The following is a 22,014-nucleotide window of genomic DNA, read 5'->3' as shown; positions in this document are numbered from 1 at the left end:
TTTCTTTCTTTCTTTCTTTCTTTCTTTCTTTCTTTCTTTCTTTCTTTCATTTTTAAAACAACTCTATAAAAATGTAAAAAACATTTTTAGCTTAGTGGTCATACTAAAACAGGCTAAAGGCTGGATTTGGCCCATGAAAAATAGTTTGCTGAATCTTTGATTTATAGTCTAATCAAGAGATAATTATGATTACTAACTTTCTTAATCTCTGATGAATTTTTACCCGAACAGTTTATTTTTAACTACATTGAGCTTCTCCAGTAAATGGTGTGGGGGAGGACAAATAATTTCCCCTCTACTCTTTTAGGTTCTTGGCTGAGACACCCCTGTAATAAAAAAAGGCAGATTAACAGGAGAAAAACGCACAGAAATTTAATAACGTGTACCTCCTGTATATATGGGAGAGACCCAGGAGAATGAATAACCTCTCCAAAATGACCTAAGATATCCCATTAAATACTACCTCCAGCTGAAGACAAAAGATGTTGGGGGATATGGGGAGCAGGCCAGTTATGGGAGGTTTCCAGGAAAAGCAGTCATCAAAAACCCACTTAAATCAAGTGGACTTAAGTCCTTGCCTTCTCTACTGATTTGAGTTTCTAGAGATTTAGAGTCTTCTCTAAATCCTAAGTCTCTCTAAATGCCTTCTCAGAAGAAGACACCCTTACAAATGGAGAGTTCTCTTATAATTGTAAACGTCTCTTACAAAAGGGCAGCTTTTACTTGGTTTCCAGAGCTTCTCTACTATCTGCTGTTTCTTAAAAATAATCAGCCTAAAATAATGCTTATGCCAAAGGAACATATTTTGGGGTGGCAAATTCTGCTCCCCTGCAACGGTTTCTGACCCAGTATTCCTACTATATCTACTGTTTAAAATAAAATTCAAAAGAGAACAGCAGTTTACCAGCATTCTTTCCAGTGTTACTTCTTTCTTGAGCTGGTCGACTTCCATCTTCAATTTGTCCTTTTCCGTCAGGTCCTCAATATTGATCACTGGCATCTTTTGCCTGCAGAAAAAATAGATAGTTCGTGCACCTGAATTGCTGGCCTTTGTTTAAAGCCAATGTTAGCCAACACTTCCCTCCACTCTTAACTTACTAAGTGAATTCTTTCTTTGTTTTAGTTTTCTGTGATAATGTATTTCTTATGAACGCTCTCTGAACAATTCCAGCACTACACGCTAGCCTTGCAATTTTAAAGCTCCTTTATAATCTTCACTAATATGATTAAACCAAGCATTGGACTCGAAACACCTGCTAGTAGGTTTGTGGGGAGAGGTCAGTTTAATCATATGTAATCTTCAACACCAAAAGCCTCTCTTTTTCCCTGTTTTTTTTTTTTTGACACAATTTAAAAGTTTGGGTTTCCAACCTTCTTCTCCAACACCAAAGCCCTCCATCATATGATTTATGCCATTTAAATTAGTTTGAGGTCATTTTGAGGACTGCCCATTAATCCCCTAAATCGCTAGAGTACTTAATCTGGTATTAACAGAGAACCATACAAAAACTGTTATTATGAGTTCTTTATAAATAATAGATTGAACTATGAACCAATAGAGTAGAAATACAGCAAACAATCTTATTAATCAAAAATAAACTAGCATGTTACTCTAAAAATACTTGGAAGTGTGTAATAACTGTCAATGCATTGGATAACAATGATGAGCAAATGGAGCAGGTTAAAGGTAGCATAGTGGGTCTGATCTACTGATGCTCATCATAGAAGAAGGATCTTTTGCACTCTCAGAAATCTCTTCTCCTTGATTTTATCAGTGGGCAAAGGGGAAGATAAGCAACTGTCCAGTTGCTGGAACTGTCCAGTTCCGTATGCAACTCTCTGGAAAATATTTCATTGTAGCCAAGTGGCATCACTTATAATCTCTCCTTTTTTGGTCCTCTCTTTTTCTCCTTTGTCTCCCTGGTCCAATTTTTATAATGACATATTTTTATTAAAGTAGACACATTCAGGTCACATGCTATTTCAGCAAACATTGTACATCTACATAAAAATATTCTGCTAATAATTTATCAGAAATTAACTTATTTCCCTATGCTTACACAGTGTTATCATTTCTAAAACCTTTGAGGAAACATTATTTCCTTTCTCAGTCTTATAATAGACTGTTGTTCTCTGGGAAATTGACATTTTATTTATTTATTTTTTAAGTTTCAGTTTTTATTTATTTGAGAGAGAAACAGCATGAGTGGGGTTGGGTCAGAGAGAGGGAGAGAGAATCCTAAGCAGGCTCTGCACTGCCAGCACAGAGCCAAATGTGGGGCTCAAACTCATGAAACCACGAGATCATGACCTGAGTCAAAACCAAGAGTCTAATGCTTAACTGAGGGAGCCACACAGGCACCCCAGAAATAGACATTTTAGTATGTTTTTAGGAATAAATGCCAGCACAAATATAGAAAAAAACACTCTATCAGTACCCAAAGTTAATGTTCCCTATACTGTTTTTTTGCTATTTTGTTCCTACTTTAAGAAACAATGACAACAAAAAGTTTGTTCCTTCCTATGTAATTATTACCTCATATTCAAGAGCCCATGCTCAAGTTTATTCTCCCCTTCCTTCTCACTACCTTTAGACTATCTATAACCATTCACAAGTGTATCTATCTCTGCTGATCATTTTCAGCTGTTGACATTGGCCTTTGCACAACTTTTCTCCATTTTGGAAAACTAATTCCATTTGGTAATGGCTCTGACACTTCAATGTGTGTAAAAATCACTTTAGGACCTGTTAAAATATGAATCCAATCTAAGAGGTTTTGATTTGGAACAGGGTTTAGAATTTAATTTTCTCTGTTCTAGAGAATCCCTACCATATTTTTGCCAATGAAATAGTCACTCATTGGCTCTTGATAGGTGTGTGGCCCTGATCATGTTACTTAACTTCTCTGTGCCCCAGTTTACTAGGAAATAGAAGCAATATTATTACTTACATTGTAGATTTCTTGAGAGGAATAAAGATTACATAGAGTATGTAGTACAGAGCTAGTGCTCAGTACATGTTAGCTGGGTACCACCAGGTTTTCAGACTGTGTTATCCTACATGTCATTTGCTGATAGGTAGCTTTATAAGTGCTTTTAAAGGATATCATGCGGACATAATTTCACTCATTTAATATCATGCATAGCAGACACTGTTGGTACCCTGCCTAGATCTCCCTTTCCAGGGTGGGGTATTCATCTCCCCAACACCTGCAGGTGTTGACTGCCAAGGGTAAGCCTTCTGCATAAGTTTGTTCTTGGATGATGGAAAGCACTTCAGCTGGTGATGTCTGGGAGATTATGCTTTCAGCTGGCCCATGTAGCACATGGCTGGCTGAAGTGGGGTTCTAATAGCTCAGACCACTTGCCTCTGGGCAGAACAACCTTATGATTGAGAACCTTCCAGAGCTCCCTATGGGATCAGGATCAGCTAGACATCTGAAACTACAACTTTGCTTAACTTCTGCTTCATCATGCTTTCCACCCTCCTTCAGAGGTTTCTCCTGAGAGCCCACCCTTGATAAGTCACTTGAACAAGGAAAGCCTTAGGCTCTGATTCTAAAAAATCTAAGGCACAATGGGTTGTAAGGACCTTTATAAGAGCATTCATATCTTTCATAACTTTTATGTCCTTTCTCCTGAATTGTTCAATACATAAAAGAGGATCTTGAAGTTGAAAAAGTCACTTGCAACCTATGTCATGAAAATTCACCTAGACACAGAGAAAAGTGCAAAGTTCTAACATTATTAACAAATGATCTCCCAACTCTAAAATGCTGTGATTCACGATATTTAATAATATTTTAAGTAAAACACATTTCCTTTGATGGAGGTGAATCTTAGAAGATGTGAGAACACTTGCCAAATTTGATGCCACAGGACTTGCATGAGAAAACTCAAAGAGCGAATATCAAAACTCTAACCTCCCTCAAGGACACCCCAACACACAGAGAAGGGCAGTGTATATTGTCTGCATGGAGACCAAAGGCTCAGAGTTGCACTGAGAGTTTAGAATGAATTTAGATGTGGCATCATCTAATCATGCCTTATCCCATTTTACAGATGAAGCAAATGCAGTCCAGAGATTGAAGTGGCCCAAATCATACAATGGGTGGCAAACGAGCTGGGGTTATAACACAAGTGTTTGTTTTCTGGTCTGGGGTATTTTCGACTACAGCATACTTATCTTTGTTTTTGTTTTCAGCACACTGTTACCCTTCTTCAAATTAGTGTAAAAGAATAGATTTGTTTTTTCATACTCTAGAATTACACAGAAAGAAAGCACAAAATTGAAAACAAAGGGCATTAAGCCCACTCTGCCATATCACCACCACCACTCCCCACCCCCTGCCCATACCTGGGTCACTTATATTCAAAGCTTCCAAGTTGACTCACCTGTCTATGGAAAGTCCTAAGAGGGGCTAGATCTTATAACTGCCCCTGCCCCTATTACCAAGCTCACCTATTACTCACCCCATCTTTACCAGAATATAAAAGGGAAGGACAGAAGACACAAACCAACAAGCTAAGGTAGCAATTTATGGCTAACTCAGGGGAGAAACATACCCTGGTAGAAGATATTTGCCTTTTTACTTCTTCTTCCATCCTTCACTACCATCAGAAGAAATAAGGTCCAAACCGGCAAAGGGAAGCGAAGAGGGAGGAAGTATCTCAGAGTTGTGCCCCATCAATACAGCAGTGTTCTCAGTGGGGGCAATACTGCCCCCTCCAGGGACTTTTGAAAATATGTTAGGTTGTTAATGGTTTTCATTGGTTTTGTGGATGTGGGGGAGGGATGTAGGGAGGATAAATCTGTGTAGAGTAACTTAAGTGTCTCATGCTTAGTATCTTCAGTGTTTCCATTAGGATTCTTGCTGATTTATTCTAGAATTAAAGTGGGCTAGTATAAAGTTCAAAAGCTACCTGTTTTCTGTTTGTTTTTACACATTATAGATAAGCATATTTTGAAGTAAGGGAACCTGATAAAATATTTTACTTATGGGGAGCCTGGGTGGGTAAGTCAGTTAAGCATCCCACTCTTGGGTTTTGGCTCAGGTCACAATCTCACAATTCGTGAGTTTGAGCCCCACATCTGGCTCTGCACTGACAGTGCGGAGCCTGCTTGGGATTCTCTCTCTCTCTCTTTCTCTCTATGCCCCATTCCTGCTCTCTCTCTCTCCCTCTCCTCTCTCTCTCTCTCTCTCTCTCTCTCACACACACACACTCTCTCTCTCTCAAAAATAAACTTAAAAAGTAAAAAAATAAAATAAAATATTTAACTTATAAGGGCTATATTAGGGGGAATTATTGAAATTACTTATAGAAGTCCCCCATTTGATAGAGGACCAATCGCACATTCTTTGAAATAGAAATATTGCTAGCACACTTTAAATATTTTGACTTATAAACATTGAATTTGACACTTTTTCAGAAACAAATCCACTGTATTATGTACAACAAATTTGTAATCATATGGCTATAAATTTTCTTATCTTGTACTATTATTTTTTGTCCTGACATTATACTTGGGACTATAAAAATAGCTAACATTTTATTCATTCATTCAGCAAATATTTACTGAGTGCTATTATGTGCCAGATGCTTGAGGGTAGAGCAGAGAAAAATACAGAAGACACTGCCCATGAGGAATGTACATTCTAATGAGGGAGAAAGACGATAAACAAGATAAAATGTACCATATATTAGATTGTGATAAGTGCTAGGGGAGGTATAATAAGTAATTTGTTTATTTCACAGACATTTATAAGCTCCTACTTTCTAAGTCTTGCTCTTAGCACTGGGATGCAATGGTGCATACAACAGGTAAGTTCCCTGCTGTTGCAGAGCTTAGATATAATGAAAAGACAAGTAAAACAAAAGGAACCAACAAAGTGATATCAGATAATAAAGGCTATAGTTTATGATAGAGAGTGACCGCTATGTGAAGCAACATCATATAGACTGGTTAGAGGTAGTGTCAGTGGGACCAAGACTGTCAGGAAGGAGCCAGTAAAGATAAGGAGATGAGCATTTCATGCAAGGAGAAAGGCTAAGCAGAAGGAAGATCTCATGCAAAGGACCTGAGGTAGAAACAAATTTGTTGTACTAGGAGAATAGAGAACACAGTGTAACTTGAGGGAGATTCGATGGAGAGTGAGGGGGTGAGGTCAGTAAGGGAGATAGCAGTCAGATCACATACAGTCACTCAGAGGAATGGTGAGGAATAAAATGAGAAGCTAATGAAGGGCTTTAGATTTTATCTTGAAGTGAGGTATTGTGACATGCTCTGATATGTTAAAAATACTCTGCTGTGTGGGGCTGAGTGGGGAACAAAAGTGGAAACTGGGAATTTATGTAAGAACTTAACACAATGGTCCCTTAAGAACAAATAGATTTGAACTATATTGGTGGCGATGGATATAAAGAAATATGGGCAGATTAAAAATGTGACTTACAGGTAGAACCGACAGGACTATTGATGGGTTGGGTGATGAAGAGACGGGCATGTCAAGAGTAATTCCAGTTTTGGGCTTGAAAGTCTACATAGAAGTGTCATTGACAGAAAGAAGGAAGATCAAGGTTTATGACTAAGACTTCAGTTTAAGACACATAATATTTGAGACGTCTATTAGACATCCAAATACAGATATTAAGTAGAGGTAAGTGTTTGGAATTCAGAGGTGAGATCAAGACTATACACAAATATACGTATATGTGTGTGTGTGTGTGTGTGTGTGTATATACATATATATATACATATATACATATATATATGTATGAATATACATTTGAAAAACAGTACAGTTAGAGAAGAGTTCTCAAGGTTGAGCTTTGAGTCACCCAACCTTTAATGGGCAGGCAGAGGAGAAGGACAGATTGAGAAGGAATACCAAGTAAATAGGGGAAAACCAGAGAATGTGGTGTCATAAAAACTAAAAGAAAAGCATTTCAAGGATGAGGAAAGATTTGAAATTGTTAAACATTGTTGAGACAAAAGGTAGATGGAAAAAATGTGGTCCTTGGTGACCTTAGGGGCAGCTGTTTTGGTTGTCATATGAATTGAGAGGTCCAGTAAGATGTGGAAACATAATGAGGTGCCCTTGACAGGAGTACTTCCTGTTCTTCTTCTTCCCGAAATGGAAGTTTAATTGGAGTGCAATGTGGAAAGAAAGGAAGATAAGGAATTGGAGCAGATAGTGAAGAAAACATTTCTGGTAAGTTTTGCTGGAAAAGGGAGCAGTGAAATAAGGCTCTAACTGAAAAGGGATAGAGAGTTAAATATGAACTTTAAGTTTGGGATGAAAATAGTCTGGGATGAAGCACTGTTGTTACAGAAAAGTGACAGGAGTCAAGTCCTTGAGAAGGCAAGAGGGGAAAAGACCCAGAGCAGTTGCTAAGGGGCTGGTGTCTGATTGCACCAGGGCATAACTTCTATGGTAAGAGACAGGAAGACAGAGAATGCCAGAGATCCCATTGACCTGTAGGAACAACTCACACTTCTCTGGCTCCTTCAGTAGACCTGGTCCGTGCCACTCTCCTCAACTCCCTCCTAATACAGACCTTTCAGTTTGACTCAGTGTTTTCCTTGGCTAACAGTCAAGAAAGAAAAAAAAAATTAGAGTCTTAGGAGATGTATTTCCCTTTCAAGCTGCAACTACCGCCTCCCCCCACCCCCAAATGGCAGGCTGTCCTTCCTGTGTGATTTAAGGTACAAAAGCCTTTCCACACAAAACCAGAACAAATGAACATTTGAAGGGTTTATGGCATTTTAGTAAGTAATGTGTAACTAACATGAGATTTGGGTTAGAGCATAAAAATGACAATATTTTTGTAAGAAAGAGTGTCTTTATACTAGAAAGGTCAAGGTCCATTACTTTCTGCTAAATATAACCCTTAAAATAAGGACTTTAGTGATTAACTCTCTCAATCCTCTAATCTGATTACTAACTTTGGCAGATGTTTCTCTTGGAGCATTACAGCAATGTATTTAAATTGTATCTATTTGTATTTAAAGTAATCTATTTGTTTTCAGTGATAAACTTTATGTTTGAGTAAAAAGGAAATCTGAGATAAAATTGCCCAGGTACTGAACTAAGGTCATGAGGAAGTGTTATATATGATAAGCCTGACATGGGTCCCCACTACTATGTAAGAAAAAGAAAAGTACACACAGTGAGTAAGAACATGGGATCGGGATTCAGACTGCCTGAGCTAGCTGTATAGCTTTGGCCAACACACATATTCACCTGAAGTTTCAGTGCTCATTTGCAGAGTGAGGAGAATAAAGTATTTCCCTCAGTGGTTACTGTGGGAGATTTAATGAGCTAATGTATGCAAAATACAATGTATACTCTCAATAAACATCACATTCATCATTATAGTTATTGCTATTGAGGTTCCCACATGATATTCAGGAGTTAGAGACAATTTTCTCTGTCTTCCCCACTTCCTGACATGCCACTCTCTGATGGATTGGTAGCCCAGGCTAGAGTTTTGGACAGATGGTGAGACTGTACTGTGCCTGAAACATCTTGGATGAAATAGTCCCAAATTTGTCCCAACCTTCTAGATGCCCTACATAGTTAAATATGTAGCACCCTGAGCAAGAGAAAAGATGGTCTGCCTCCTAGATAGGCATGATAGCTGAGGGAACATACATCTGGGTAGAAGAGAAAGGGGGTTTCTGAGATTCTACCTTCCTACAGAAGGCAACGCTTTGCTAGAGCCACAGCATCTTTAAAAACCAACCAAAAAAGCTAGCTGTTGAAAGAATGAGTCTCTGTGTCCCATAGGCATAGAAGATACAATGTTAGATATGTTTATATGGATTGCCTATTATTTTGAATTGAGCTCTTGCTAAAATGTTATTTCCTCCTCTATGATCCCATAAAACCTAGTACATAATTCAATATTGTACCAAAAACACTATATTGCAATTTGGTTATGTGATATTCATCTGTCTACCCTATTATGCTATGAGATCCCTAATGTGTTCGTCTTTGTATCCCAAACACCTAGCACAAGGTTTGGCACATGTTAAATGTTAATTCTGCTTATTTTAAAAATAGGTGAATGAAAAAAATGACCATGGTACAAGACATATTAAATACTCCATTATCTCGTTCTCCCTAAGGAGAACAAGAATAATAAAATTAGGCATAGGGAAGGTCTCATCCGCTTATGTGGCTCCATCTTATTATAGAAGACTCACAGATGCACTCTATGTCCGACAGAGGGCGCTATAGAGTAAACATTTCGTATGTGGTCCAACTCGCGAGAAAAACGCCTTCTTGGTGAAGGAGTTGCCTAAACTTTAACAAAATCCTCGTGATCCCTAATCTCTCAGAAAAGATTAACTGCCTTTCTTATCAAATGTGTAAACTTCTTGTTAGAGCCAGCTGGATTCATTTCAGATTTTATTTTGTGAGGGCTTAAGCTAAAAGGCAGCAAGAATTTTGTTTACTAAGGAGTTATCAGTGTAATTCCTTAAGTGACTATGTTATATAATACATATCCCCCAAATCACTGGACTCAATTAGTTCTCCTCATTCCTTCATGAGCTAACCATGCCACCTCTCTCTAAGGTGTCTGACAGAGGGGAGGACCATCTGCCTCAATCCTTTCCTAAAATTCATGATGACAGTCCAAGCATGTGTGGCTCTCAAAAGACAGAACATCATACTTCAGGACTGGGAATTCTAGGAGCTAATGTGTTCCAAATCAACTTCATATCCATTTTTTATGGGGTCGGGGGTGGTGGTGGTGGTGAGAAAGAACAGAAGCAAGGATCTGACACATGCACAGGTGCTCCTGAAGTCACTGTAGCTTCTGTGTGCTTCAATTCTGGTTTTTAGTGTTTTCCTCCAATGCCTTGTACAGTAGAAAGAGCCCATGTATGGGCTTAGAAAGAATACAGGGCTGCGTATCAGAACTTGGATTCTAGTCTCTGCCAGCAACTAAGGTAAATAAACATGACCAGCCATTTTATCTCTCCAGGTCTCAATTTATAATTCTGTGAAGTGAAAATAGTGGAATAGATGATATTCATAGTTCCTTTAGCATTCAAATGATAAGAATTCCATGCCTTATTTTACAGAACTCCAAACTATTTTGAACCTCTACTTTTTGGCCACAGCTACTAAAGCTATTACTTGGTATAACAATGACAAATCAATTTGGGTGACTGTTCTTCCCAGTTCCCTCCAGCCTTGCACTTCCTGTTGACTTTGGATAAAGGAATTCTTTTCCTTTGCTATGTGGTAACTTTGGCCTAGATACTAGTTTAAGGATATAGAAGTAATATGACGTCCCTATGGAGGCTGACTGTAGTAGTCATTTGGCCCTTCCACATGGTCCTAAGTATAAATTCATTAATTTAAAGTAGTCCCAGGAAATTTAGATTCCCCTTATATCTTTTTCATGGTATCTTTTTCATAGATATAAAAAATACTGAAGTGTTTTGCAATTAAGAGGAGTAATTTCCTTCCTGATAACCTGGCTTAAAAATCTCAAACTTCTACCTGTCTTCACTTGTTCAATTCTCCTTCCCTGTCTCTGCTCAGTGGTCACAGGGGTGTTAAAGGTGCATCCTATGGGGCGCCTGGGTGGCTCATTCAGTTAAACATCTGACTCTTAATTGTGGCTCAGGTCATGATCTCAAGGTTGTGAGATTGAGCCCTGCCCTGAGTAGGGCCTTACTGATAGCATGGAGCCTGCTTGGGATTCTTTCTCTCCCTCTCACTCTGCCCCTTCTCTGCTTGTTGCTTTCTCTCTCTCTCTCTCTCTCTCTCTCTCTCTCTCAAAATAAATAAATAAACTTAAAAAAAAAAAAAAGAGATGCACCCTACAGCACACAGAATAAAGGAAGGAAATTAACATTTCTAGAATATCTCTGAACTCGAATTTTGACCTGTGTCCACAGACTCTACACCACAGAGGGGTGAAAAACCTGGTTTTGGCCCTTTCCCCTTCCCCTCCATGTGTTTGTAACATAGCATGTCTGAGTACTTAGCAGGACTAAGTACACTGCTCTGGCTGAAAGAATCCTGAGGCTCATTTCCCCAGAAGAAACCATCATGGATGGATAGGTGCCTGATTGTGTGACACCTTCCCAGTCAGAGGGGTAGCCTCTGAGCTCAGCCAAGAGGAGAGCTGGTGGGAACAATGTCACAGGTTTCAGTCTTACAAGGCCAGTTTTCTGATTGTATTGCTGTTTGTCTGATCATGTTGCTGTTTCCTGATTATGGTTGATACTCGATCTTAAAGTTTTGTGCCAAGGTTTTCAATGGGAGTCTGGGCCTGTGTGTGAGAAGCTGAAGCACATCTCTTTGCATGCCTACGCACTTGCCTTTTAATCCTTATAACACACATGTAAACAAGAATAGTCATTTCACCCATTTTACAGATAAGGAAACTGAGGCTCAGAGAGTTTATGTGACTTGTCTGAAGGAGCAAGGAATAAAATTCATTTTCCCATTGCAGCATGCAATTTCCCAAAACAATCTGCCCTAATCCAAAAGATTCCTCATTTTATATGAAGCAAAAGATGATCAAAAAGTACCAACACCTGAGAACAAAGAACAGACATGACAACAGCCATTGCTGAATGACAAGTTTGAATCAGTCTAATTTAGTTTAGTCCACGTGTAAGATATATGTAATCATACTCAGAAGAATGAAAATAGATAAATTTGAAGTTGAATTTTCCCCTGAATGTGATACTGGCTGTTTGGTAAAAGTTCCCTCTCCTATTAACATTTGAGAGGTACAGAGAGGGTCTAATCTGCTTCTCCTAGGAATGTGTCTTTCCCAAACCAGCTGGCTATTTCAGTAGTTGGTGTGCTAAAGCCAGTTCACGCTGGCTCTGGTGGGTTGACTGTACCTATCTATTTCCAACTCTGGTAGCCTGAAACTGGCCATGATGGGAGCATTTATACCATGGAAATCAGTAAACTATACACACCAAAAACACCACCTCCCTCTTCCCCACCCCCGGTATTCCCCTTCCTGAGAGCTGGTTGTTAAACATTTATCTTTATATCTTGGACTGTCAGTCTTAATCACAGATATTTGGTAATCTGACAGCATCAGTAACACTGAATATTTCCAGAAGAGGCTAGTTTTCTTAAGAATATGATCCTATGCTGTGACATCAGGATAAATGAAAACTGGCACGAGGGATATAGTGTGCAAAATGTCCCAGACTGTTAAGTGTGAGCATAGTGTTTCTCAGAAACTTGGAAGAGAACTCCCGTAAACTCCGTCCAGATCCTCAGGAGAAGCCAGGAATAATTATTCTCTTGAAAATATTAAATACAACAAGAGGAAAAAGGGGAGGAAGGGAAGACACATTCATCAAGAGAACCCATTAAAATATTCTCCAAAAATATCTTTAACGTTTTATGTGAAAACCGAACGTGAATAATTTGTTTTGTGTAAATAAAAGGTTAGACTGGGGCTGACATGTTAAAGGAGCAGTGAACTTTAATAAAGATGCACTGACAATTAGGAAATGTACAGGAAGGGGCGAATCTGTGATCCCCTAAGCCCACTTCTCTTTGGACTTTGATGTTCCAGCTCAAAAAACATAGCTACAATACTTACACGTGGCTCGGGGGCGGGGGGGGGGTATAAAATGGTATAATCAATTTGGAAAAGTGGCAGTTTTTAACATTCATAAATATTTTACCCGAGAGTAATAAAAGCTGTGTGTGCACACAAAGTAGCTTTATTCCTAACAGTCCCAAACTAGAAACAACACAAATGTCCACTAACAGGACATCTGTAATATATTCAAACATTGGAAGAATGGACTCAGCATTTAAAAGGAATGAACTATCAATGACATGGTGTGTCTTCAATGGAGTACTACATGGCAATGAGAAAGAACGAAATATGGCCTTTTGTAGCAACGTGGATGGAATTGGAGAGTGTTATGCTAAGTGAAATAAGTCAGGCAGAGTAAGACAGATACCATATGTTTTCACTCATATGTGGATCCTGAGAAACTTAACAGAAACCCATGGGGGAGGGGAAGGAAAAAAAAAAAAAGAGGTTAGAGTGGGAGAGAGCCAAAGCATAAGAGACTGTTAAAAACTGAGAACAAACTGAGGGTTGATGGGGGGTGGGAGGGAGGGGAGGGTGGGTGATGGGTATTGAGGAGGGCACCTTTTGGGATGAGGACCAGGTGTTATATGGAAACCAATTTGACAATAAACTTCATATATTGAAAAAATAAAAATCAAAAAAATAAAAAAAAAAAACATGGTGTGTCTTAAAAACAGTAGTGGAATCCGGATGGCCAACAGGCACATGAAAAGATGCTCAACGTCGCTCCTCATCAGGGAAATACAAATCAAAACCACACTCAGGTATCACCTCACGCCAGTCAGAGTGGCCAAAATGAACAAACCAGGAGACTATAGATGCTGGAGAGGATGTGGAGAAACGGGAACCCTCTTGCACTGTTGGTGGGAATGCAAATTGGTGCAGCCGCTCTGGAAAGCAGTGTGGAGGTTCCTCAGAAAATTAAAAATAGACCTACCCTATGACCCAGCAATAGCACTGCTAGGAATTTACCCAAGGGATACAGGAGTACTGATGCATAGGGGCACTTGTACCCCAATGTTTATAGCAGCACTCTCAACAATAGCCAAATTATGGAAAGAGCCTAAATGTCCACCAACTGATGAATGGATAAAGAAATTGTGGTTTATATACACAATGGAGTACTACGTGGCAATGAGAAAAAATGAAATATGGCCTTTTGTAGCAACATGGATGGAACTGGAGAGTGTGATGCTAAGTGAAATTAGCCATACAGAGAAAGACAGATACCATATGGTTTCACTCTTATGTGGATCCTGAGAAACGTAACAGAAACCCATGGGGGAGGGGAAGGAAAAAAAAAAAAAAAAGAGGTTAGAGTGGGAGAGAGCCAAAGCATAAGAGACTGTTAAAAACTGAGAACAAACTGAGGGTTGATGGGGGGTGGGAGGGAGGGGAGGGTGGGTGATGGGTATTGAGGAGGGCACCTTTTGGGATGAGCACTGGGTGTTGTATGGAAACCAATTTGACAATAAATTTCATATATTGAAAAAAAAAAAACAGTAGTGGAGCCAAAGAAGTACAAAACTTTATAAAGTACATACTTTAGGATTCCATTTGCATGTGATTCAAGAACAGGCAAAACGGATGTCTGGGGATCAGAAGTGGTTGCCCCTGCCTGGGATGGGAAGGACTGACTGGGAAAGGGTATGAGAGAATGCTCTGGAGTGCTGTAAATGTTCAAATTCTTGATTTGGAATAGTGCTGTACACTTGAGATATTATGAGCCTTTTATTAAATGGAGATTAGATCTTGATTGAAATGTGTACATACATATAAATGTAAATAAATATACATACTCAAATTTCTAATCTAATGAAGGAATCTATTGCAATGAGCCAGGCTCCCCTCAGCCCAAAGAATTTCACACTGTCTTTCTGCCCTTGCAGTACTTGGATTTCGAGCTTTCAGAACATGGACTCAGGCTTCAGGGTGATGCTGCAAGTTGGAACCTTGTGCAATCACCCCCAGGTCATTTCCCTCTAGCTTGCCGACTTCCCATCACTGACACCACGCCACATCTGGCCACCCCCGCCAGGCCGCGAGAGAAAGTTTGGGAGAGGCAGGTTCAACCTGGTGGGGAATTCCTCTCCCCCGCACACTTTCCAGCGCCCTGCTGTGGCGGGTCACACAGCCCAGTAGGGCATGAATCAGCCTCCCTTCCAGGCTCCGCATAGGCACGCTCCGCCCCGTCCGGGGTCGGAGGAGGCTCACCCTACTACATAAAGCAAGCACCCAGCACGTCGGCACCCAGGCGGCCTAGAGGCTGGACTCTGTGCACCCTTTTCCAACGGGACTTTCAAGGAACGCCTCGCCCCGAGGGCCAATTGAACCGGACACCATGGAGCCTACTGGACCTCTCGGGCTGTTACTTCTGCCATTGCTCCTGATGGGAACCGTGCTGGGAGATGGTGTTCAGGAGGCACCAGGTATGGGCTGGTCTGGGACCCCCCTCTTTGCGCCGGGCTTCCGCTGAGGTAGGCAGTGAGGGCGCTGCGGCAGTGGGGCCCCCAGAACCCACCCTCTCCACCCGGATTTCCCCGGGCCCCTGCCGCACGGGAGTCTAGAGCCGTGGGAAGAGGCACTCCCGCCGAAGTTTGTACTTTCTCTCCTGCAAACTCCCCTGCTGCTCGGAACGGAACTCCCCCGGGAAGCCTCTACCTTCCCGGGAGACAGGAGACGTGGCTGACCTCCTTCCCTCTCTCAGGCTCTCCTTTTGACCCTCCTGTAGGAAACAATGCGGAGATCTGCCTCCTGCCCCCTGACGAAGGGCCCTGCCGGGCCCGGATCCCCAGTTACTACTACGACAGGTACACACAGAGCTGCCGCAAGTTCATGTACGGAGGCTGCGAGGGCAACGACAACAATTTCGAAACTTGGGAGGCCTGCGACGAAGCTTGCTGGAGGATAGAGAGTAAGTTTTCGCACGCAAGCTCAGAACTCTTGCGCGCTCCTTGCAGGGAAGGGCTGGTGGTAATTTAATTTTATGCCTCCTTGAAGACACTGTTTCCTCATGTCGATCATCCATCAATCTGAAATACTTCCACTGGATTTTATTATTAAAGTATGATTTAGCTAACTATAAATTTTCCTTTTGTCCCTGGATGCCCAAACATGTTTTGGCTTAGTACAGGGATATAGTGGAGATTCATGATAATGTTTTCTATTTTACTTTAATTATATTTATTGTATCTGTTAAGGCCAGTAACAGAACATGGGACTTTGCGATTCAGGGAAGTAAGCCAAAAATACCCATCCGTGTGAATAAGTTTAATTAACTTCATGTGTAGAAAAATCAGAACACCCTGTGAGAACAGAGAATTTCCACTACATTTGGCTGACTCGGGTCTGGAGCCACTGTTACAAAAAAAAAAAAAAAAAAAAAAAAAGCTAAAATAACTGGATTAATGAAAAGTCTCTTGGGGATTTACTATCCCAGTACTAAATGTGATGCTGTTTTCTCCCCAGTTGTTTCTGAAAATATAGTAAAGTTTTGATGTAATACTAAGATAATTTTTGACTAACACTGTTTTATGCCCTCCTTTTCCTAGAAGTTCCCAAAATTTGCAGGTTGGAAGTCAGTGAGGGGCAGTGTGGAGAGCCCAGAGAAGAGTATTTCTTCAATCTCAGTTCCATGACATGTGAAAAATTCCTATCTGGCGGGTGTCACAGCAATGAGAACAGGTTCCCAGATGAGGCTACCTGTATGGGCTTCTGTGCACCAAAAAAAAGTAAATACTACTTTTATGGTGTTTCTATTTCGTTTCTTTATTAAGATTTTAGGAGTAAAAAATCAACAATTTGATGTGGAATTCACATGGCTTGTGTTCTGGTGATTTCACATATAGTATGATATCGATCTTCACACAATTGCCCTGTGAGGAAGTAGAATTATTCCCATTTTTACATATGAGAGGACAGGCTACCAGAAGTTCATGACTTGCCAAGTTCTCAGGGCTGGAAAGTCACAAAGCCATGCATGATTTTAGTTTTTGCTTACTCTTCTGGATTGTTTCTTTAGAACTATTTCTTACTACTTAATTTACACATAAAAATTACAGTATTCTGAATGTCATGACCTCAGGTTTGGAATCACTTATTATAGGAGACAGTGGAATATATACAGACTTAAGATGGTGAAACTCAAAAATTTCTATCTAAAGTTTTTGGCTAGATTTCTGTATCCTTTAGTAACTGCAAATTGCAGGACAAAGAGATCTCTATCCTTCTTTGTTCCCCTTCTTTGTTCTTACCTACATCCTCACCCCCTCACTCCCTAAAAATGATGTGTTACTAGGGCAGCATTTTTGTAGAGAGAGACAATATAGGCATTTTCCCTCAGCATAGCAGACATACACAAATATATACAAACTTAACAAACAAGGAAAACTTGCTTTGGCAGAGATTTGAGGGAGCTCTATAGCTATTTGCTGTGTTCAAAATGTAAAATCTTGAGTTAATGGACAGATGGTGGTTGCTGGTATTTCCTTAAATTTTTTGTGTAAATGTAAATGTTCCAGTGGCTACTTGGGAAATAGATACATGCATTCTTGATTACTAGTGGAAGGAGAGCTGATAAAAATATTTAAAATAAACCTACCAACACAAGAAACTTTACTAAAGCATGACATATATCAGCCCTTGAAACATAGCCCATTTCTACAGACCATATCTGTTCTTTGGGTTCAATTTTTTTACACGTTCAATTGATACAACGACATAGCTTCGGAAGAAATTCTCTCCAGTTTATGAAAATTTTAGATTTAGCAAAGTATAGCATGTAAGCTTTCTTGAAAATTGAGACACACTTTTTAAATGGTTTAGTATGATATTTTGGATTCAGAATGAAGCTTCTATGGGATTAGATTTTCTTCAGTTACTTCAGTAATCACAGCTTATTAATTCTGGTATTACTGCATTTCTAATTTTATTTTCTCTTTTTATAAAGGTCCATCATTTTGCTATAGTCCAAAAGATGAAGGACTCTGCTCGGCTAACGTGACTCGCTATTATTTTAATCCGAGACACAAAGCTTGTGAGGCCTTCACCTATACTGGCTGTGGAGGGAATGAGAATAACTTTATTAACATGAAGGACTGCAAACATGTTTGTGTAAAAGGTAGTGATTTTTTTCTTCATTCCATTTTTAAACTAATTTTATAAATAATTTATAAGCAAATTTATATTTTTATGTATCCATTTTCCTAATAGCATATTGACATTTCAAGACTACTTCTACATAAATAGCATTTTAGTACTGGTCAGTTTTGTCAAATGCTAATGCTGTCTAGCTACAATAGACAGTAGTTGTATCCTTGCATTTTAAAGGTAGAAAGTTACTAACTTGAATGGGTAGTGAGTAAAACTGACTTTATAATCATTAAAAACAGTTGAGGTGAGCTGGTAAGCATGTCGGCACTGTTGATTTAAAGTGAGTGTATGGGCTGGAGATATATGATATTTATTTTTACTTTGTTGACTTTAGCTTTGAAGAAGGAAAAGAATAAGAAGATGCCAAAACTTTTCTTTGCTAACAAACGGCTGAAGATTTGGAAGAGGCAATTTTAACTTTTTTTTTCTATATTTCATTTTGTGAATGCTACTGCCTTTACGGTTATATCTGAATAATAATATGATAACATGGGTAAATGAATCATTAATGATTTACTCGCCAGTTTTTATTGCTACAGGTTACTTTTTTGTATATATTTATACATAACCAGCTGCTATTCAAATGTGAATCAATTATTTTTAATTTACCGTTCACCTATATGAGGTTGAATTCTTACTGTGCGTAAGATATAAAAGCAAATATGACTCACCCAGTTCTTGGGGTTGTTCTTCCTGAAATCAGAAGGTGATAGCAATTGAAAAGCATAAGACAGTATAATCATGTTGTCTTAATACATATTATCATAAAAAGGACCAGCAAATACATTTCATTTTGCATTTAAAAGTTGAATTATATTTTAAGTCCAAGGAAACAAACTTGCGGATTTATCAACACTTGAGAAAAATATTACAAGTGCTGTTAGGTAGACATGATTAACCTCTATTTCTATTGTGTCATTTAAAAGATAATAAAATAACTTTTTTGACCGAATAAAAAGTTTGCAAATTTATTAAAATCAGAAATGTTTTCTTCTGGGTATAAAATTCTCTCTTTAACTGTGTTTCCATCCATCATCCCCATTCACATGTATATATATGTTTATACATATAGAATAGATGGCTTTTAATATTCTATCATTACCTTACTTCCTAAGATATAATAAACTGGAGACCACTAAAATTGTTAAAAATTTTTAACTGTTCAAGGTGTTTATTTATATTAAACCAGAGAGCATGCATGAATTTAATAATTTAAGTTCCACTAATGAAATATTCTTGATAAATATGATCATTCCAGTTAAACAGTTTTTTCTTTTTTCTGTAATGACTTTTTTTTAATTCCTACATTTTCATGGCAAGATTAATATGTTTAAAAGTATTCCCCTAATCTAGAAAAATTATAAATGCATTTGCCCTTTGCTTGAACAATTCCTCTTTTAAAATTCTAGCCCAGGGGCACCTGGGTGACCCAGGGGTCACAGTTGATCATCCCACTCTTGATTTCAGCTCAGGTCATGATCCCAGGGTCATGGGATCAAACCCCTTATCAGGCTCTGCGCTGAGCATGGGGCCTGCTTAAGATATTCTCTCTCTCTCTCTCTCTCTCTCTCTCTCTCTCTCTCTCTTCTTTCTTTCTCTCTCTCCCTCTGCCTCTCTCTCTCTCTCTCTCACTCAAATAAAATCAAAACAAACAAATCTATCCCAAAGGTATTGTGAGAAAAGTACAAAATGGTATAAGCCTGAGGACATTCATTGATGTATTATTCGGAACAACTGAAAACTGGAAACAAACCAGATAATCATCAATAGGGGATTGGTTGAAGAAATTATGGATGAAAAATGAGCAAAATATCTATATATGGGTATCATGTTATCCTCAGAATACATTTAAAAAACAGTGTCTAGAACAATATGAATAAAATATACACATCACAGAGGACATAAGGATATTAAAAATAGTTGCCTATACCAGGAAGGAGGAAACAGAGGATGGGACAGGTATGGAGATATTATATAGTTTTGATCTTATACCACGCAAACACTGCATAATTTAAAACCAAAATTAAAAAGAATAGAAAGCATTCCTTCTGCAATTAGAAATAAACTAAAACAATTGAACCCAAATGAATATCAGATGGTGGCATAACTATACAAAGAATATGTAATTGTTTCCGGTGACTTTCAAAGCCAGTATTTTGACTATATGTCTTTTAAAGGCTATAATCTAAGGGTCATATAAATTCCGAAGAAATCTGAAAATGCAGATTAGTAGTCATTAGCAATATTGGTACTGTTATTTTGAACCTATCATATATAGAAAATATATTTCTTTAGAAGTCAAGATTTTCAGTGTTAAGAGAAAAAGACAGAAGTATGAAATTAAGAAATTAAGAAAAAGCCTTTAACTTTTATTTTATTTATTTATTTTTTTTAAATTTTTTTTCAACGTTTTTTATTTATTTTTGGGACAGAGAGAGACAGAGCATGAACGGGGGAGGGGCAGAGAGAGAGGGAGACACAGAATCGGAAACAGGCTCCAGGCTCCCAGCCATCAGCCCAGAGCCTGACGCGGGGCTCGAACTCACGGACCGCGAGATCGTGACCTGGCTGAAGTCGGACGCTTAACCGACTGCGCCACCCAGGCGCCCCAAGCCTTTAACTTTTAAATTGGAATTACAAATATTAGTATGAATTGAAAGTATATTTTCTCTTTTAAAAAAATAAAAGTGTTTTCCATTTAAAAGTCCTTGAAGCAATGATAATCCAGTGGCAGTAAGTACACCTACCAGGGTTCTGAGGAGAAATCACCAACTCCAGGTCTAGAACTGGAAATATGTAAGATGAATTTAGGCCATCTTATTCCAGATAGCGAGGAAGCTATCAAAGACTAATGAATCAGGGGCACCTCGGTGGCTCAGTTGGTTAAGCATCCAACTTTGGCTCAGGTCATGATCTCACAGTGTGTGGGTTTGAGCCCCACATGGGGCTCTGTGCTGACAGCTCAGAGACTGGAGCCTGCATTGGATTCTGTGAATCCCTCTCTCTCTATTCCTCCCTCCCTCACACTCTGTCTCTCTCTCTCCCAAAAATAAAAGAAACATTAAAAACCATTTAAAAAGAAGACTAATGAATCATATCATAAAAACAGGAGGGTAACAACAAGGGCCTTTCAATGATCTAAAATAAGGCAATATGAACATCAAAACAAATAATGACCACAATATATATAAATATATAAAAATGAATTAATAATTACACACACGTGCACGCCTCCTTGGTCACATTTGGAGACTGCTAGGGCACTCTCCCATTACTTTGAAAACTGATAAGTTAACAGAAAGAATAAAGTATTTATCCTTTTTTATTTATCCTTAAATTTATACCACCGGGAAACTAAATAGTGTATAAAAGTTATTCATAGAAGAATCTCACCTTATACATGCATGAAGATGTTAGAAGATACCTCTAATGAAAGTATGCATCTGGGTAATGATCATCTGTGGATGCCGAAGCTGTGGCTCAAAAGGTTGATAGAGGAATTAGGCTTATGTCTCTGAATCCACGGATAATTTCAGTGGCAACAGACATTCTTTGCTTCTTGATATGATGAAGCAGCACACACCTCCTCCCCATGAAGAAATCTTGAAGAAAGAAAAAAAATTGAACCTGAAGTTAATCAAACCTGTAGATCTATCATTCATGAGGCAATATTGGGGATAAAGGAACAAGTTGGAAGAAACCAGGGGAAGTCAACCAGCCAAATCCATAATGTTGGCCACTCTACAGGAAAAATACCTTACGTTTTCCAACAAACCAATGAACTTTTTAAAAGGAGTGAGAAGAGGAGCCAATGCTTTTATAGCTTTTATATGGGATGCAGCATGTCACTAAAAGGTTTTTGGTGGAATAAGACCTGTATTTGTGACTACTCTTGGTGGTTTTTGAGAATGATCAGAGCAAAAGGGTCTTATGTACTCTGAGGATCTTATGTACAGAACCTTTGGGAATTCTGGGGATTCCAAGTGCTGCAGGGAAGCTTGATTTGGTATTTGCTGCCTTTAAGTCCCCTGCAGCCAAAGCCCTCAGGAGATGGCTCAGCCTACATTCAGCTACAGCTGCAGCTTTCTGTCCAGCTTGGGTAGGAATTTTGAAAACAATTTTCTAATATGCCAAAACCTCTGCCATTTTATTTTAATGAAGAAGTATATAAAGCTGTTGTAGGTCATCCTGCAGTCTAAGTGAAATTCCTTCTCGCCACAGCCTGAAGACAAGTCACTGCTGTGGTTTCACCAGACA

At 39.0% G+C, this 22,014-nt stretch overlaps 2 protein-coding genes across 2 annotated transcripts in view; one reads left to right on the top strand and one right to left on the bottom strand.

Annotated features, from left to right (window-relative positions):
- Window positions 1-21,350, bottom strand: part of GNGT1 (G protein subunit gamma transducin 1) — a 25,160-nt gene extending 3,810 nt beyond the window's left edge. Inside the window, exons 1-2 of the mRNA XM_049641466.1 lie at window positions 21,151-21,350; window positions 905-1,007 (exon numbers count right to left, since the gene is read on the bottom strand). Of these exons, the coding sequence (XP_049497423.1) occupies window positions 905-1,000 (96 nt within the window). The 5' untranslated portion in view covers window positions 1,001-1,007; window positions 21,151-21,350. The remainder of the gene's footprint in view (window positions 1-904; window positions 1,008-21,150) is intronic.
- TFPI2 (tissue factor pathway inhibitor 2) lies at window positions 14,778-18,640 on the top strand. Its single transcript, XM_049641465.1, has 5 exons — window positions 14,778-15,035; window positions 15,338-15,520; window positions 16,158-16,337; window positions 17,555-17,725; window positions 18,092-18,640. Exons 1-5 carry the CDS (start codon window positions 14,948-14,950, stop codon window positions 18,172-18,174), a joined length of 705 nt encoding a protein of 234 aa, XP_049497422.1. The 5' UTR covers window positions 14,778-14,947; the 3' UTR covers window positions 18,175-18,640.
- Window positions 21,351-22,014: the final 664 nt, after the last annotated feature.

The sequence above is a fragment of the Panthera uncia genome, chromosome A2 (assembly GCF_023721935.1).
Source record: "Panthera uncia isolate 11264 chromosome A2, Puncia_PCG_1.0, whole genome shotgun sequence".
In the NCBI taxonomy this organism is placed as follows: domain Eukaryota; kingdom Metazoa; phylum Chordata; class Mammalia; order Carnivora; family Felidae; genus Panthera; species Panthera uncia.
Note: the sequence above shows the minus strand (reverse complement) of the source record. Positions and strands in the feature narration are given on the sequence as shown.